The sequence below is a fragment of the Myiozetetes cayanensis genome, unplaced genomic scaffold, assembly GCF_022539395.1.
Source record: "Myiozetetes cayanensis isolate MyiCay16 unplaced genomic scaffold, myiCay2020 scf5-8, whole genome shotgun sequence".
In the NCBI taxonomy this organism is placed as follows: Eukaryota; Metazoa; Chordata; class Aves; order Passeriformes; family Tyrannidae; genus Myiozetetes; species Myiozetetes cayanensis.
In genome coordinates, this window is record NW_026087742.1 from 44,917,260 (window position 1) to 44,937,195 (window position 19,936).

The window sequence follows — 19,936 nt, forward strand, 5'->3', positions numbered from 1 at the left end:
CCTAAGAACTTTTCAATACTGGACTTAGCTATATTTAAACATTAAAACACCCATCCTCTACCCTAGTTTACCTGCCCACAATAAAAAAAAAAAACCCTCTTCTTCTCTTCATACAGATGAGATTACAACCTAGGAAATAAAATGCTCAAAAACCTCAAGAATATATAGGCCTTTGAAAAGTTCTATGATGAATAAAAAGAATATCCACATCATTGTAAATGTATTTGAAACTAAATGGTTGTCCTTTTCGCATAAAACTCCATTTCTCCATTTTAATAAAATTTAGATATAGATGAAAAATGACTTGATTTCTTGTGTTATTTCCAATAAGGAGTGATTTCTTCATTAAAAAAAAAAGTACTTATCAAACTCCCTTTTGGACAGTGCAAAGGCTAGACACGTAGTAGTAGGGACTGTCCTCATTAAATGTTATAATTTTGGTAAGCAGCTAGAAAACTAATGAAGACTCTGAGTAATCTCTTACTTCAAAAAGTTCCATGAACCCATTCCAGGAGTTTATAAAACAATGCATTTTACAGCATAGCCCATGGGTTATGATAATATGCCATCCACAGGTCATGTTCATGCCTGCTTTTTATCCAGCACAACAGACCGAAACAAAGGTGTGCGAGTTATCCACTGCAGTTATTATGGGGAGTTCTTTTGACCAAAATTATCAATCTTTTCTTATAACCATGTCTGAAATATTTCCAAAATTACATGTGCAATGGCTTTCCATCCCATCATGTAGCAAATAAAAACACATTACTGATACTTTTTTATTCTTACACCCTATTAGGATTTTTTTTTTAAAGTCCCTGTAGGATACATTCTTAGGGTAAGATTCAGTTCATTTTATATAATACAAAAATTTTGATTCGATGGTAAAAAGGCAAAATTGAAAGAAAATCCATGGGTAACTTAATATAAACTAAACTAGCTTTTGCTTGAGTGCAGGTAAACATTGTACCATGGAGCTCCACTAATTACATCAGGAATCAGTGCTACAAAATTCTACTACATCTTTTGGAAAGAGAAAAAATTCTACAGAAATTCTTGACTAGTCCTTGGACTTTTCAAAATGCTTTTCCAACAGTTTCTGCTGTGACTTTAGGTACTTCAAAGTATATTTATGTCCATTTTGCTTTGCATCTGAAGACAAAAAACACAAGTGAGAACCTGAAAGAACCAATACTAAATTAAGGAAAGTACTTTTGTCATTTAAGTCTTCTAATTACAAAATGTGTGCTCCAGTAATTACATCAATGAGCAAGTTGTTGAATTGTTGCCACGAAGAACAATATTTGATGGAGATGATATCTGGTGCCCTCCCCCCGCTTAATTAAATTCTTATTCTGGCAGGAAACCCAACAGAGGAGTAGCCAACTTATCTCCTTCAGGGATTACTGGGTGGAGAACCCCTGTGTCTGGCACTAATTTGGTATTATTGCTCCTAATGCTCTTGAATTTAGCTATCAGCACTGGTGGAAAACTCCTGAGAGTCCGAGAAGCTCCAGGCTCTGGTTATTTGGAGCCAGAAGAGAATGGAGATTAGCATGGAAATCAGTACAGGCTATTTCCCTCTGCTGAGGCCAAGATTTATCAGGGCTAGTGGAAATCCAGGACAATGCCATTGTGGCATGCAAACAAGCACAATCGAAGCTAGAACGGGCAATGTTTTCTTGGCACTGTGTCAGATACTCATATAGCAGGAGCTGGAGGTGGAACATAAAGAACTGCAGGTTACAGGTCAAAAACTATGAAGCAACTTTTCAGCACAGAAAACTGATGAATTAACTATGGGATGCTCCACATTTAGCTTAGAAAGTTTTCTGTTCTGATGTACTAGCTGCGCAGGCATCATTTTAAATTATGAGAGGGAAAAACTGCTGTTAGCAAATGAAAAAAATGTGTTATCTGACAACCAGGAGATCTGGTCATTCTTCTTTTCTTTGACTCCGTATTTTCAAGCTCTTCACACTCATATTCTTTCCAAGATCACTTTTTTCAAATTTAAGGAAGATACTCAAGTGATTTGCAGTCATCCCATAGAGAAAATTCCAGTCTCATTCATTCATTGCAGTGACTCTAGAATTAGTGTGCTAATCAAATTAAATGCCCTTCTCTGAATCTCTCCTATGCTCATTTTCCCAAAATAACTGAGACTGCAGTGAGACAAGCTGAGAAGCTTCATAGTAAGGCTTCTGTCTTTTTCTTGCCCCCACAGAGTAACAGGAGCAAGCAGCACAGCGCTGCCCACAGAAGCCCAGCTAGGAGAACCCAGGGCTGCCAGGCTCCAAAGACAGGAGTAGCCCAGAAGCTGTGGCTGCCAGGCTCCAAAGACCAAGCTCTGCTGCTGGATGCACTTATTTTGGGGAAGCCAAATTTTCACATAGCAGAATTTATCCTCTCGCATTTCTGTTTAACCTACTCACTTTATGAAACAAATCAAGGATTTTTCACAAACTTTTTGCAGCTTAAAGAATTCACTCTTTTGTTCTGAAACAAAACACAGAATTTTTTTCCTTATTATATTATTTTGTTAGATAAGTTTATAGAGTGCTTTGAAGATGTCCTCAACTCATTCTCACTTGAAAAAGCGGTTTAATGAGTTCTGGAATGCAGAGTTGGCAAACTGTTTGTGCCAGTAGCTACCTCGGGGAAAAGCTAGAGCGCTCACTGACCATAGAAACAGCTGTCTCCACAGGTATGCAGCGGCTTGCTTGGTCAACTTACATTCTGTATTTCTGACCTGAACCCCTTTAAGTTTTATAGAATTACATCATCATCCTTCTGGAGTTTCACAATAATAATAAAATGCAATAAAGAGCCACTTCCTTTCCTGCAGTTTCTAATCTTGTTTAGAATAACAGAAAACTAATTTCAAGAAACCACATCTTGTGCTGCACCTGACTTGCTTAATGTCAATATTCTTCAGTTTTCCAGTGTCATACATCTCTCTCTTAGGAGTGGGAGAGAACACAAAGTAAACCAAACCAGAGACACCGCTGACATTTTAGAAAGCGAGTCAAGCAAGAGATTAAGATTTCAATTTATAACACTTCTGTGTTTTCGTTATAAAATGATAAATAAATCTAGCACAGCAAGGAATGTAAATATTTTTGCAGTTGTTTACACTAAGGAAGAGGATAGGAATTTAACATGCAATTAACCACTTACGTGATTTTAGATATGTACCATATGGTCTTTGAATTGCTTAAAGAAAAATATTTTATTCTTATTTATAAACTATCCATGAATTTGAGCTGCATATAGCAAAATCATTTAAAACTATTTACTTTCTACTCACTTCTCTCCTCCCCACAAAGGGACTAAGGGAAGAGGAACATAGGAGGTAACAAAGAATACTGACATCAAAAATCTGTATGTATGATTTGCATTGCTTCGCAATGATTACAACTTGGATTAAAAGACATAGAGATATGAAAATTGATTCTTTATTGTGTCTTTGGACTGATCATGTTTGGTCAAGTTAAGAGACGGTGTTACTTGTCAATATTTTAACTAGTCTTTAAAGTAAAATACAAGAAATATGCAAATAAACAATTTTCAAACAAATCCTTCACATTGTAACATGTAATTCTACACATATATACATACACAGGCAACACCCTCCCTTCAATTACCAATTAATAATTTCTATTACTGACTAAGATTTAAAAATTCATAAGCCTAAGATAAGTAGAATCAGATCACCAACATTTACTTTGGGTACAGACTCACACTGAAGCCCAAAGTTTTTATTCTACTTCTCCAATTAAATCTAATTTTAAGTATTGACCTATTCTTTTAAAGCAAACATCGTGAATGCTGCTTAAGATAAGCTCATACAAAACCTGAGAAATATCTTGAGCAATGTTGTAACTGCAAAATACATTTTGCCAGTACAACTTAATCATGTAAATTATCTGTACCAACACTGGAAGATGAAATCACTATTTTCTACAGCAACATTTATTTACATTTATTTACTTTTATCCCCCTCTCAGTCTAACTGCCATTTCCTGTGAAGTGAGGGTGCTAATAGTTCCTCTCTCTTGCTCTTTTCTGTTTTGACTGCAAGCTCCTCATAGTAAGGACAATCTCCCACTGCGCTTAAAGAGCATTTAATTTCAGGCTCTCTAGCCTGTGTTTATGGCAATGATCTATTCAGTTATATCTATCACTAAACAATCTCTCATTATATATAAAAATATATGGAGGATCTATCTAAATATGTTCAAAATGTCACCTGGAGATGTATGCAACTACTTCCTGCACTGTGCCATGAAATGCTCTAGTACACGGTAAATATGGCAAATACTATCGCTAATGTATGTTTGAGTTTCATAGGGCAAAAAGAATTCCCTTAAAAGTGCTCCATATCTTATGATATCTGCAAACACTCTGCTCCTTTAGATAGCTGCCCGGTGAATAGTGTCATGTTACCATTGGAAAACAAATCTTCACAGTATTTGCTATCACCATTTTCTTTATCATAAAATGAACTCAACTCCACAAAGACAGAAACCTAAACAAACCTTGAAAGGTGACTTTAAGAGCTTTTGAAATCCCAGCCCCTACTTTAATACTGACCTCAACAGGGCACCAATCTTTTTGAAATGGCTTTTAGCTATTAATTATTTATAGAACTATCACTTCCCCAGAGTTCACTGTGCACTCCTTTATTAATCTTTTCCTCAGACTCTTCAACTTGATTTTATAGTATACTTTTTAGAAGGCTCATATGAAAACTAATCCAGGGATTTGCACTCTGTGTAAATAACTTTAGTTTCCAACATGGCAAAGTAAAAAATTACCTTGAAGGGGTTACACAAACTTCAAGAGGTTGAGTAATAACATATGACTTCATCTCTCTTCAAAACACTCAAAAAAGTGGAATATGAGCAACATCAGTACTTCTTCAAGTAACTGAAGACAGATAAGAAGTGGAAAAGCAATCTTCTATGAAAGCCCTCCTCCTTTACTATGGAACAGTCTTCGTGATCTACAGCAGTGCCTATAAGAGCGATCCAAGATCTACTGGTTGTCTGCTTCCCTCTTCAACAAATGAGTGGAAAAAATTGACAAAAGTTTAAAAGATTGGGTACTAACCATAATAACATTTGCTGTAAATTATACCATTTTCCCCCTCCTACTATCTGCTCACTAATAAGAAACAATCACAGTCTCAATTCCAATTATTTTTTTCATAAAAGTTTTCACCACAACGCACTCATACATGCCCACAACATTTTCTCTTTGTTAGTAAAAAAAAAAATAATCAGTTTCCTTAGCTTTCCTCATACTTCATGTTTCCAAAAATATTATCTTTACAAAACTGCTTCTCTGTATTTCTTCCATTTTTGCTACATCTTTTTAAGAGGTAGACATATCTGGGTTTAGAAACCCAGATATTTTCTTTTACAGCATCCCAGGAATAAAAGCATGCTCTTTTGGCATTTATGGTTGTTTAAATACTTATTACTTAAACTGCTTTCCTAATGCAAACTATCCTTTAGTAAATGAGTGAGAGGGGTTCTGCCACAACTCTGCAATGAATCACATCAGGCCCCAGGGACTTGTAAACATTCAGTGTACACAAACAGGAAGTCAATGTTCCTGCACTCGTGGTCCTCTGAGATCCGGGACACCTGAGGTCTATTAGTATTATTAAAGACAGGTAAAAAAAAATGCATTGAATGCCTTTGGTTTTTCTTCACCCCATTAGTTAGACAACCATCTTCAACAAGTATTGGTCCAATGTTCTCTTTAGACCTCCTCTTGCTAATAACATACTTTAAAAAGCCCTTCTTCTTATCTGAAACAAGACTGGCCAGTTTCAACTCTAATTGAGCTTTGGCCTTTTGTGTTTTCTCCCTGCATAAAGGCTGAGAGAACTAACTGAGAGGGGTCTAAAGAAGCTGGAGAGGGATTTTTTCCAAGGACATGGCCTGATAAAACCAGGGGGAATGACTTCAAATTGAAAGAAGGGAGGTGGGGCACTGGAACAGGTTGCCCAAACATGTTGCGGATGCCCCATCCCCAGAGGTGCTCAAGGTCAGGCTGGACGGGGCTTTGAGAAACCTAGTCTAGTGGAAGGTGTCCCTGCCCATGGTGGGGAGATTGGAACTAGATGATCATTAAGGTCCCTTCCAACCCAAACCATTCTGATTTTATGATAAACAAATCACACCTTTGTACTCTTCCTGCAAAGCCTGACTTTGCTTCTAGAGATCATACTGTTTCTTTTTCCTCCTGAGCTTCACCAGGACTCCTCTGTTCAGCCAAGCTGGTCTTCTGCACTGTTTGGTTGATTTACAACAAGTGATCCAAATTCTTTCGATCATTTAAATTCTACTTTTCAAAATTTCTGCAACATTTATCAACCGAAGGAGCTTCTATAAATACTGTAAATATATTGTCATCTAAATCATTAACAAAACCACAGAACTGCAGTAATTCCCAGACAAGTCTCTGTCTGAAACTAAGCCTTCACCTGCTTTGCCAGCATGTTTTCTGTGTGTTGACTCAGCCATAAATCCACAGTTTGTTTGTACAATTATGTTTACAAGTGCCAGAAAGCTTGCTAAGTCTAGAGTTATCCTACCAGCCACTTCCTTCCTGTTTCCAAGGTCAAGCAATGTCTTAAGAAGAAAGAGGATTTTTGTCATCTCAGGTGGTTCTCAACAAAAGCAGGGTTATTTTGCTCAGTGCACTGTTCTCGTTTGTACCTTTGAGCTCTCATTGTACTTATGAGCTGCTTAATAATTGGTTCTACTACTTCTTGACTGACAAAATCCAAGCAATTAGTCTACAGTTCCTAAGTTCTTCTCCCTTCATAAGAGTAGTTATCATGATAGCACTACCAATTTTTCCATGAGTTTGTGGTGATAATTCTTCCAGGGCACTGACTACTTCAACAAACTTAAATATTCTGCCAACCTGACTACATCTACTCTAGTTATTCTCTCTTTTTAATTTCTTAATCTCAGTTCTTTTTCTCTCCATCTCAAAAATTGTATGTATTACCTGCCTAATCAAAATCCTCTTATTTTTCAAAAAACACTGGGGCAGAGGTATAGAATACTGCTGCTTTTTCTGGCATTTATTGTTCTTTCTCCCACTGTCCTCTTGCTTCTTCAGTAATTATGGAACTTTATTACCTGCCCTATTTGCACTTTGCAACTCAGCATTTCTAGCCTTTTTTGTTCTGAATTCTTGCATTCTTTAGGTAATTATCTCTAGTCATATAACAATTTCTATTTTTTATTATCTTAATAAAGTTTTAAAGGGCTTGGTCCTTTATTGCCAAATCTTTTTTGCATCAGGATAGTTTGTATCTTTGGTTCAGTCTCTTGGATAACTACATAATGTCTTTTGAATCATCATACTTAGCTATGTTCCACTTCCAGCAAATATCTGGCAGCCTTCCTCTTTCTGATGCATTGTTTTTAATCATTATGACTGGTTTTGGTTTCTAAGCTGCTTGAAACTTCCACAGTTTTACTTTTGGTTCATTAGCACTTATCCTGTATTCTGGTTTTCACACTTTTATATGGCTTCTACTTTTCTTATAACCTCCTTTTCTCAGATATTCAAATGTACAGGCTTTTTCTCATGCTCAGTTCTTTTTAGCATTTTATTGATTACCACCAAAAATTTTGTCCCCTCATCCGCCACCTACTATTATTTTTTTTAAAAGCTTTTTGCCAACAGCACCCATTCTACCTTTTAGCTCTTCTTTTTTACATTTCCTTTAACCTAGCTTTTTGTTTTGTTTAGGTTCTAAGGTTTAACTCAATAAATCTAAAACAAATTTGGGAAGGTTTTAGATAAAGTAAATATGAAATTAAGTTACAGTTTAAAATTTAATAGGCAGCCACTACTTAGCATTCCTTACCAATAATTTTAAGATTTATGTTCACCACTTGAGTAAAGTTTTCAGAATTCAAAACCACTTTTACTGTCAGAGGTTAAGGGTTATCACTTATTTATTTTAAGACAGCTGCCTCATTGCTTGCTCAGTCTATTTACTCTTTTTATCTATCTCAGTGATATTCACATGAAATTTTATGCAGAAACAGAGTTACAACTGCACATTAGTAGTCACCTCAAAAACCTAACAAGAAATCCTAAGACAACAGACGACACAAGGACACAGATGGCAGATTCTGTATAAAGATACTTAATTCAAACTGCCAGCCAGCCCTCAGTAGGCTGAGGAATAAGCCTGTTAAAACTATACTTTCCTCTTCACTGCAGCACCACTACTGAGAGTGATCACAATCAGCAGAAAACTGAACTTCAGAAATCAAGTCTCCATTTGTGGCCTCTGGCTTACCTAACACAGCTAAGCATGAAGTCTTGTCACCTTCAAACTCCTAAGAAAAGGCTCCTAAGAAGGAAAAATGAAGCATACAGCTACTCTTTTGCACTCAGGTGTTCTTCAATAACAACAAAAGAGGTGTCTTTGGCTCATGGTGACCATTTGTGATGCAAAAACTATTTTCTGTTGGCAGGAAAGCTAGTTCTGTCTATTGACATTAACTTCTCTTCAGCCAACCAATCACCCGGATGTCTTTGCATGAGCCCTGTTAATGAAATCCTTGTATTCTCAGCACCCATGGCAAGCCACATCTTCCTGTAGTGCCTAACAGCCTCCCTAAGCAAGTATTCCAAGTGTTAGGTTGCATCTCATCCATTGATTTCCTTTGTCAGGAACACGACAGACACAACCACAGCAAGTTAAGACAAGGACCTAGAATGGTGCCTTCCAAGGTCAGGATCCCTGTCTGGGCAGAGTCCTCCCAGCTGCAGGAAGAAGACAACTAACAACTACATTGGTGATACACTATTTTTCATACACTTCTTCCCTCTAGGGTATCTCTTACAATACCTGCTTTGTCTTCTGTTGGCAAACTTGGTTGGCTAACATATTTGGTTTCACAGGTGTTTTGGTTTCTCCAAACACTATCAACCATAGGCCATTAGGAACTTCTCATGCTGCCAAAGAAACCTGTACTCTGGACAAAAGTATATAACCATAATTAAACCTGTAACCTGATGCACATTTTAGGATATCAGTAAAGGTGGTTCTTCTGAACTAAGATGTATTTTTATATGCTAAAGCAAAAAGGTATATAGCAAATTATTCAGTGTTCCAAAAAATATCAAAGGCTCCCTACATACCAACATGTTGCCTCCTATCAAATGTAATTATAATGACGTGTGTGGGTTAATTCCAACATTGTACTTTGTATTCAAGTACCACACAAGAAATTCATCTGTTTCTGGAAGAAAACGCTTCGGTTTCAGAAGACCATGTAATTTTAAAAAATGCAAAACGGACTATTTGGAAGTGATGTAAGAAAGAATCCAGGTTCACTGTGCCTTACCCTTCAAAACCATTTTTCCTCACAGTCACAAGTCAAACCAGTATCTCTCACCAAACTTCCACATCACAAAAGGTTACTACAATGGACAGCCAATTAATATGGAAGTCCTTAATAACTTTCTGAGCATAAGAATCAATAGCTCAAACTAATTCACAAAGGAAATGTTAGGATGCCCAGGTATGATGACCTGGGCAGTTGGTGTTTATTGTAAAACCACTTCATTACTGAGAGCTCTTTCCTATAACTGCAGGAGGCTGCAAACTCCACTATCATTGCAGAACCTGTTTACCCTATGTGTCATTTTTTGTTACAATATTGAACCAAAACCCACAGCAGGAGATAGGAATTATTATGCTTGGCGCAGTACTAACAATGGCATATCATTAAGATTTGATGACTGTCTCAAAGGAAAGTAACTTTCAAGTCTGAACTTGAGGGACAGGAGGGGACTAAGCAACAGCTCATGGGGAGAAACTTTGATCAAGTCTCAGGTTGATCAAAGGGTCACCCGATACCCGATTTTTAAAAGCCTCTCTGGCCCTCATGGAGAGAAAGGTAGAAAAGACACAGGGAGACACTCTAAAAGCAGACAGTGTTATCAACAACAAGGTAGGCCATAGTAAATGAAAACTGACTTCACAAGAGATGACAAATAAGCTATAATTTGAAGAAAAGTTTGGAACAAAAGTAGAGTAGTGAATTCCCCATAGTGCACAAATTTTGACACCAAGTACATTCAGGAAGAAGAGGTTGGAAAAAGTGTGGGCATTATTATTTGGTTTACCTGGTTTTCTTAGAGTCAAAAGGAAGACTGGTTGCTTTTTAAAGATATCAGAAGTACTCAAGAATCCAATCTGTGCACAATTTCTATTCATTTTCCAAACTCAGTAACAAAAATCTCCTCTGGCAGCAAAACTGCCAGACACTACAAAAACAGGCAGATACATTTCCTTGCCCCCTGCCTGGCAATTGTAAGCTTCCAGATTCAGTAATAGAGCAATGAAATCCCAGTGGAATTTTGTCCTCCAGGAGATAGCAGTAAACCCTGTGTACTTCTGAACAGATAAGCAATGGCTAGACAGAAACTGAGATTTGCATTATTTAGAAAAACAAAGTCCTGTGGAGTGCTGTTTCTCTGTGCTTCCATCTGACTTCCTTTCTGCCTTGCATGTGGCACCAGCTTCTCAGACTGTCGATATCAACACAGCCAATGTAAATACTACTGCATGCAATGCCAACCCAAATGCCTGTAAAACCTATTTAAATATAGACTTCAACAGGACTGTTTTTGCACTATCCCTCCTACTGCTGGCACATAACACACAGTATTTGCTGAGGTTGATGCTTAGGTTTACCTTAAATAGGTATCACCACACAGGCACATCAGCATTTACTTATCAGATGAAGTTTATATGTCTCATTTTGAAAGTACTGTAACAAAAAGATGCAAGCAAATTGTCCTATTATCTGAGCCTGTGCCCAAGAATGACAGGAATTCATCTGCTGAAGATATATGCTGTGGCTCTACTTTAGAAAATGAATCTGCCCAGTAAGATTGACGTCCAAGTACATTCAGAGGATATTTACTAAGTTTACTTGCCTGTCAAGAGCAGTAAGAGGGAATTAAGGTTTATCAGAAAGAGATAATAATGGATGCTTGCAGCCCTGACAGACAGTGATACTACAGAAAAACCACATTAATGCAGTTAAGATCTTCACTAAGGAAGAGCTACTTTTACCCAACATGACTAACTTAATATATACAAGCCTGACGTAGCAATTAATAACTGAATCTAAATGTATAGAGAACAAATAAAAATAAAATAATCAAAATATTATGTTTTCTCTGCCAGTCATCTTTGTACCTAGACAAATGACAGATAAAAATAAAACCTGGTCTCTCTTGCTGTATTTCAGTGTCTACCTCTGAAATCAAAAGAAAGGAAGAAATATATTCTCTTTGCTTAAAAGCTCCAACTTTCACTTTCAAGGCTTTTATTTTTTTACCTGGACTACAAATTAAACTGCAAGCATATCTTAAGTTTGGAAGAAAGAACAGCAAAGGATAGCAAGACAAATTACGACTTTAATTACTCAACAGAGCACCAATGTTATCCTAATGCAATTTTTTATTATGTTTTACTGAAATCTAAACTGTATTACAGTTCTTGACTGGTCCTTGACACTAATTCTACATTCAATAAAATGTAAACACAAGCTTTCTGACAATTCAAAAGTTTACAGTGTATTCTACTAGGATAAAGCTCCAGGTCAAAACTTGCTGTCACACTTCATAATAATCATAGCCTCACTATAAGATGTTACAATCTTTTGAAGGTAACAGCTAAATTAAAATAACTTTAAATGGAACAAAAACATGGGCTAACTTTCAAAGCCAAGTACTTTTCCATTTATCAGATAACTAACACCTGTGGAAGAACAGTGTGAAATAACATTCACAAAAATGCTAAGAAGTCAGGTATCCTACTCTGAAGATACCTCGCTTCTGCTTCTGTGGCTCTGCCAGGTCAGCAGTAGTAACATACTTTCGATGAGGAAATGGATCTCCTAACACCCTTCTGAGAGAACAAACAGCACATTTTGCTAAGGAGAAAAGTACATTTTATGAGAAGCAGAAAGCAGAAAAAGCTTTTGGGTATTCTGACAAAACTGTCAAAGAGTGACTGGGGGGGCCATGTTCCTAGTAGGAATTCAGTTTCAGACAGACCAGGAAATCCTGTGATTATCATCTATGAAAACTGCACCTTTGGCTGCCACATGAAGTACAGAACAAATGCATGATTAGTCATGATGAAGATCAAAAATTACATAGCTCAATAGAACTCAAGGCTTTTACATTTTCAGATACCACATGAAAGGATAAATGACATGACAAAGCTCACACCAATACAGTAAAAAAACTCACTTCCAAGTCCTACTTCACACTTACTCTCATGCTGACACTGACAGTACACAAACACCAACATGCAGTACAGTGATTTGTTGCCTTTTATAAACAGCCCTTTGAAAAGCTAGAATAAACTCTTTCCAATATATTGTTTCCAGTGCTTTAGTAAGAAAATGAAAAGCAAAGTAACGAAGTTCACCACAACAAGGCTACACCTGTAAAAAAACAAGTACATCATTTAAATATTGATTTTTAGCTGAAAATTTCCAGTACCATACCCTCTGGATAAAGTGACTAAAAGAAAGAAAACTCTTTCAATATAACAGTACAACAACAAACACGTAAGTGTGTGAGGCAAGGGTCGGGGAGAGGTAGGGGTATTAATGTGCTATCAAAGAAAAGGTAGTTCACACAGTTATTCTATTTCTACTTACTGTATTGGGTACATATGGCAAACCATAAACCTTCTCCTGTGTCTCCTTCAAAATTTCTGTGGTTGACTTTTTTAGAGGGTGTTTACCATGGTAGATTTGGTCCAAGACAGCATAAAACACCTGAAGAAATAAAATACATGTTTGTCTTTGGCACATGGCGTTGGCATTTGAAAAACCAAAAAAGACAAATAGAAAAGAGTGTGAGGGATGGGACTAGGGAGAGTGAAGAGTTTAAATTTATATGGTTTTGTAAATCTTCTATTTTTAGTATAACGCACAAGGAGAGAAATAGGTTTTTGGAGGACACCAACCACCACCATCATGACTTATCATAAATCCATGTTTAGGTCTCTTAGAACACTGGTAGTACTAAATGGTCTGCATTTTAAAATAAATTAGGACCTGTCCCTAAAGCCCTCCAGTGATTTCCCTTTTCAAAAAGAGTATTTTTGAAGATATTTAATTTAAAAAAACCCCAAAACTATTTTTAAGTTATTTGAATTATTTTAAAGTTATTGGAGTGGACAGAGCAAAATAAACTATTTCAAGATGTGTGCATGCAGCCATGAGAGCACTTCACACCTGCAGGGGCAAGTTACAGCCTGGGCAGTGAACATAAGAATTACTGAATAACAGAATCACTGAGGTTGGAAGAGACCTCCAAGATCATCAAGTCCAACCTTTGACTTAAAAGCACCCTGCCCACTACATGGAGCTGCTGATGCTACAGAGTTTCTGCTAGAGCCTTTGAACAACGTAGTACTAAGGCAGACTTTTTTCCTTTGTTTTAGCTCTCACCATCTGAGCAATGAACTGCTAGAGTGCAAGCTTAGCCTGAGATCACACTGCACCAGGAGGGTATTTTGCCAGATGTAAGAGCTGCTTCACAGGCAATTTTTAGGTAGAAGCATGTGAGCTACAACAGAAAGCAGGTGCATGACTAAATTACTGAGGTGTCTGGAGATTGGACAGCAGCACAAATAAAATGACTTTTCAAGCAAAAACAGCAAAGTAGAGTATCTGGCACTTGAACAGCAAACATAAGACAGGCATGGACAGAAGACAGGGCTAAGGCTCTGTGTGTGCCATCACTGAAAATAAGTGCAGCTTTTTTTTTTTTTTTAATATGAAGATTTCCTATTCTGCAGAAGTGCAGGAAAGACAGAAAAAGAGGACACCTACTGCTGTGCAACACCAGATATTTTTGAGAAGTTTGATGGATCCAGATATTTAAGGGAAGAGTTCAGTTCAGGCCATCCTGTGGTAGGCCCACTTCACAGGAATATTGACAGTAGGGAGCCTCAAAAAGCTTTTGTGCAAGGAATGAAGCAAATACTTGGCTAGAGATTCAGTCCCAGTCACACTCCCAAGAAGGACACTGCAATGCCATCCCCAATGACATAAATACACTCTTCCAGGAATTATAACCATGAAATTTATGGAGAAAAAGTTGTTTGGATGTTTTATGTGATCTGAGTAACACAAGCCCCTCAACCTCTGAAAAGATTCTTTATTATGAAATCTGAGTACAAACCATTCTGAACTCATTAATAATTTATCCAAATTCACCATGTATTTTATTTGCTCTGGATGCAAAATGTGTTTTCACCAAAATTGTGACTGTTTCTAAAGGATTATATTCCTTCTGTTTGAATAAGCTGTGTTCTAACATACTGAATGCGGATAAATCCTTTGACAGTGTCTCTTGACAAATGATAAATGTGAAAATTGATTAAAAAAAAAAAAAAAAAAGAGAGGGTTATAAGGAGAGGGGTGAATAAGCCATGACTTGCAGGAGCTACTCCTAGATTTCCTGCTTGCTTCCTACATGGCTAATGAGGAAAAAAGAGGTCAGTAAGACTAAACTTGCATAATCACCCATTAGTGGCATTTTAAGTTCTGTGTTCTAGATAGCAACACTGAACAAGACATGCAAGCACTCAACATCACTCCTCTACAAACCCAGAGCAGGCAGCAAGTAACTGCTCAGAGGCTATCTCCATGAAGATGCAACACCAAATGCCAAACAATAATGAGTACATTACTTCTTGAAATTGAAATTTTGCAGGGGTCTTTTTAAATTTTCCATCATTATACTGATAATGTGAAAAACTAAAAATCTAAAGATAAACCTACACTGGACTGTAGAAACTATAATTTTTTTACTCTTATCTTAGAAGAGAAAGAGGTTTTACAATGCCTTTGCTAATACTTCTCATCCTCAGAGCTGGTCTCTAGAATCCCATTTAACATAGTTTAACAAAAGCTACAGCAGGGTGACTGAGAATATGACCAACAGTAAGTAACAGGAATAGACCTGAAAATTACTTGATGTAACAGTCCTAAGAAGCTCACTTTCTCCCGTCACCCTAGGTCTTTGACTTTTGTGACTCTGCAGCAGTTATTTCACACTGACTTCCCTCTCCTCTCTAAAAAACCCAAACCAAACAGGAACCTCAGCATCCCACAACAGATTTTAGCATTCAGCTTCAGCACAACCTTTATTCTCTTTTACCTATCTCTCAGCTTTGTTAGGACCAATTTGCAGTTACTCCTCAGTGTTCCTCACAAGATGGAGAGGACTGCACGGCAGTGGACCTTCTCCAAAGTGACACTGAGGGTCAAGTAGTTTGCAGTCAAAGGTGGAACTCAACTCACAGCTAGGAAGTGAGGAAATGTCAGTTGAAGGCCAGAGAAATGGACAGCCTAAAGAACAATGTGGTGGTAGGGAAATGAGTCACTGAAGTCAGCTATAAGCTTTCCCTTGATCCTGGCACATGTAAAGTGTGGGAAGAAAGCTAAGAGCCAGACCACCTGGACAGCACAGTTAAAAAAACCCCATCCCTGGAAATAAACTTGGATGAACTTTATACCCATAAGCATTCCCATCTACAAACCACAGCTCTGTGTGTTTACACAGGCCTTTGAAATGGGAAAGGGAGACACATCCCAGGACCACAGGATTTTAGGTGATACTGCTGAGGAGCAAGTTAATATTAAGCAGTAGCTAGAAAATTATTTTCAATTTCAGTAAAACACTTTTCTAAAAAGGTCAACGAATAGTTATCTATCTTCATACTGTCTATTTTGCACTTACATTGGTATTTATTAGTTTCAATTGATTCCAGTTCTTTCTACTCCTTGTCTGCTTAATAGCATTTATATGTAAACACTTAGGCATTTTCCAGTAAGTTACTACTGACTGAAAGACTGTGGGACTCAATCTGCCTGGCAAAAGCCTTAGGAGAAGGTGCATGAACTCTCCTATCTTTCCTCCTGAATAACTGATTACACGACCTAAAAGAAAATTCAGAGGTATCATAGTTAAGAAAAAGCAGCAACATTTCTTATTCTCACATGCCAATAGACTTATTTTCTGAACAGATCACAAAAAACCTTCAGCTGTTTTCTGTAGTGATGGAATATTTTTTAGCATTTTTCCTTCTTTTAAAGGTCAAATATGGCTTACGTAGCATCTAGTCATCAAGATAAAATATAGTCTTTGCAAAGTCTGAAGGAAAGGTATTAGAATGATCATTCACAGTTTTTTCAGGTATATACACTAGCAGTAGCACATATATACTTCAGCAACTGTAGACTAAAAGATATTTTTCTTCAATTAATTATTATACTTCTAAATCTGTATGAGTAACAGTATGTACTTCTATAAAGGTATGTATTAGCTTTATATCTGCCATGCAGTCAACTTCTCTGGGACATTTTTCTGAATTAATAAACAGAACAGCCCTGCCGTCTGTTTCGTTGAAACAAGTGCACACTTCTGCAGGTTTTATATTTGGAATCTCCAAAAACATAGTGCTGAATGTAGGAAATTAATAATACTATTCAGTGTGGCATTGTGGTCATTTGGCATGAGTTGAAAGGGGTTGAACATTAGTTACACAAGAGTAATTTGAGGGCAAGCAGCCTGCTTAATCACTGCATCATTGCCAGCACCAGTCAATCATTAGGCACCCATAGGAATCTGAGCCCACCAGCAGTGGGTGTTGTCTCCCCATTTCTTAAGCCATGGGGTGTGGAGTCACTCCAAGGCAGATCCTACAGGGGCCCCAAAAGCAGCTGAGGGCCAACAGCAGCAGGCAGACTGTGCAGCCTAACGCGAGCACCTGATGCAATGACCTCTCCTTTTGGAATGTGCCGTCTCTCGCACCCCAGGACAGGGAGGCCATGTCACTTGTAAATATATCTGCAACTTACAGTGTTCTTGGTATACAAGCCCATTTAGCCTCCACTGTCAATTTTGACAAGATTATAGCAAATACATATTAAAAGCTGAAAGGAAATCTGTCAAATCTATACATAGCTGTTATGGATGGACACACCAGGAAAGAATGGGCACACGTGAAAGGACCTGAGCATCACTTTAGTGGTTACTAATGTGTTGTGCACTCATGAATACAGGTCCACAATTAAGCATTTGCAGCACAAATTTTATTTCCATCCAGAATTTTTTTACCCCAAATAAAAACCTCCTATATGAACTATTTATATTCTTGTCCACATTCTTTCTAGATTATCAGATCTCTCTATAAGAATCTTTCAAAGCCAGGAGTGTGCATTTCAAAATCAGACCTGCAGAGAGGGTGCAGGTTTATTTTGGTTGTCACAGAGGTACAGCCACAGACAGCACTCTCCTTGTTGACACCTGCTCAGCCAACCCTGGCTGCTGACAGCCAGCACTGCACTGAAAGCATAATTCAAAAGTCCATTGGGTTTAACCAATGAAAAACACATACATACACTGAAAACACTGTTCAGTCTGGTTTTGATTAGTGTAACTGACGTGTACAATTTACAGGCCCACACTCCAGACTTCTGATTAATTTTAAATCCCTTCAAATAACTGCACAGAGCAAACTGACAATATTTAACTGAGTTTTTCTTTTAGATCAACTTCAGTTAACCAATGCAACTCATGTTTGTAGATAGGGTTGCGATCATTTGGGAAGTCCTCAAAGTGAAAAATTACAAAAATCTGATCTTTAAATTTGTTTCTTTCCACATCTCAAAAACAATAACTAAACCTTACTAAGGTACTAGCAGAGTTATCTCACCTAAACACCAGCTCAAATCACATTGCAGTAAACAAACATGCTGTTTTGATTTTTCTGAGGTGGCCTACAATCCTGTTACATTTGAATGATCCCAGGTATCCAACACTTCCTTTACTTCAAGTTCTCCTTAAATGATTCCATTAATTCAAAAATTCAATCTTAAAACACATTTGGGAAATCTGATAATCTAACAATTTTCAAAGCTATGGGTTTCATTATATTTTCCTACAGATTTAGGCATTTAGCTTTAAGCAGACAGCACAGAAGGTGTTCAGAAAAACAAACATGACAATTAAGAGAAAAACAGATAATGTGTCTACATTAAAATTAAAATTTGGTAAAATTATAAGAACTAAAATATGTTCTTTAAGTTCTGAATAGAGAGTAGAAACTAGAATGCAAAGAACATACCTGGAGTTGCATATCAGCTGCAGCACACACCTTTTTGGACTCACACAGTCTTGACACCATGTTTTTTGGCAGTGGCTTGAATTAAAAAAAAGTTCAGATCACAGTTAGAACTGTTATACATTAGTAAACAGGATGCTAATTACTAGAAGAGGCTGAGGATACAAAAAAACTTGATGGTAATAAAAACACATTTGAAGTACTTTGCATTTGAAGAAGGAAATCTCATCTGCGGAGCAAAGCATTAAACAGTCAATTAAGATATCAGCAGTAATTTACATAGCAATGGAGAAATCACTGTGTCTCTTTTTCTATAAATTGATGCCATATTCCCTTATATGCCTGTTAAAAATGTTATTCCTATCTTTAGAGATAAAGAACAGATTGGAGCAGTTAAAGCCCCCCCCAGATCACTTTGTCTAATCCTCAGAAGCAGATACTGTAACAAATTCTCCTGTTGATTTTTGAGCAGCATTTACTTGGATTTATACAGAGGCCCACATAACTCATAACACTGAGCTGGCCAAGTTTTCATAACTTCAACTCAGACAGCATCAGACATTCTACCATACCCACACAAAAATATTTAGTCATACTGAACTATGTAAATATCTACCATCTGCAATTTTTAACAAAGTTGAATTTATTCCACATCTATGGCAATAAAATTATCCATGCCACCACATGTTGAAAGTCCCAGACACTTTTCAAGTCATTACGCAAACTCTTTTTGATTTTCCATCCATATGTTTAGAAGTATATTTAAAGACATTTTAATGCCAGATTTTTAAGAATATCTGCATATGAATCCTTGACCTTATACTTCTTCCACCATTTCCTGAAGCTTCCTAGCAAACTTTTTTTTTTTTTTTCTTTTTTTGCTAGCAGCTTCCTTAACCAAACAAATTAAATATGGATAAAATAACTGGGTTCTTGCTAAAATATTAAGGAAGGTACTACAAGTTGTATAATGTAATATGGATGCTTGCTATTACACTGGACTCTAAAATGATACCTAGGCTTTCATAGTGTGTTACAATGTTTAAGAAATAATACAAGAAAGTCTATAGATATGGCAGAGCCATATGTTTAGATTCTGTGCAAATTATATGACTTCAAGACAAACAATGTTCACAGAAAAAAAAATTCAGCTCTAGAGAAGTTACACATAAGTGAAGAAAATATTATCAATTAACTCTATCAAATCTGGAACTTGAAGTAGGTAAGAAAAACTCTGCAGTTGCATGGCTGTTTTATGCAGTACTTGCTAACGCTTTTAACCTCTTCTCCAAGTCAAAAGTTAGCTGGGACAAGAATGGTATAGAACAACATCCACTATTTTGCCTGTCATATATGTGCACAGCTTTTAAATTTCAACACATGAACCAACAAACATGAAGCCTGTCCTGCAGTATATCCTTGTTGGGCCAATACTACCCTTCACAAATACAAAAACTGCATTTTTGTATTTGTATTGTTTCAAATTCCGTATGATTTTGAACTACTAAGGTAAGAGTAAAAAGGCAGTAGTAATACATAATAACAAGGATGTTAGTAGCTGACTATCCTGAGGTTCCATACTAGTTTTATTGTTGTTCAAAATACTACTGAATTCTGTAGAAAATTTAGTAAGGTAGGAAGCAAAGTAAAAATAAAATTGCAAATGGTAAAAAGGATTTTGGTTGGACAATTTTTCTCCTTGTTTTATGAATA

At 36.9% G+C, this 19,936-nt stretch overlaps 1 protein-coding gene across 1 annotated transcript in view; it reads right to left on the reverse strand.

Moving 5' to 3' along the window:
• Positions 1-19,936, reverse strand: part of MIPEP (mitochondrial intermediate peptidase) — a 71,021-nt gene that overhangs the window by 11,934 nt on the left and 39,151 nt on the right. The window contains exons 15-16 of the mRNA XM_050332090.1: positions 18,227-18,301; positions 12,741-12,860 (exon numbers count right to left, since the gene is read on the reverse strand). Of these exons, the coding sequence (XP_050188047.1) occupies positions 12,741-12,860; positions 18,227-18,301 (195 nt within the window). The remainder of the gene's footprint in view (positions 1-12,740; positions 12,861-18,226; positions 18,302-19,936) is intronic.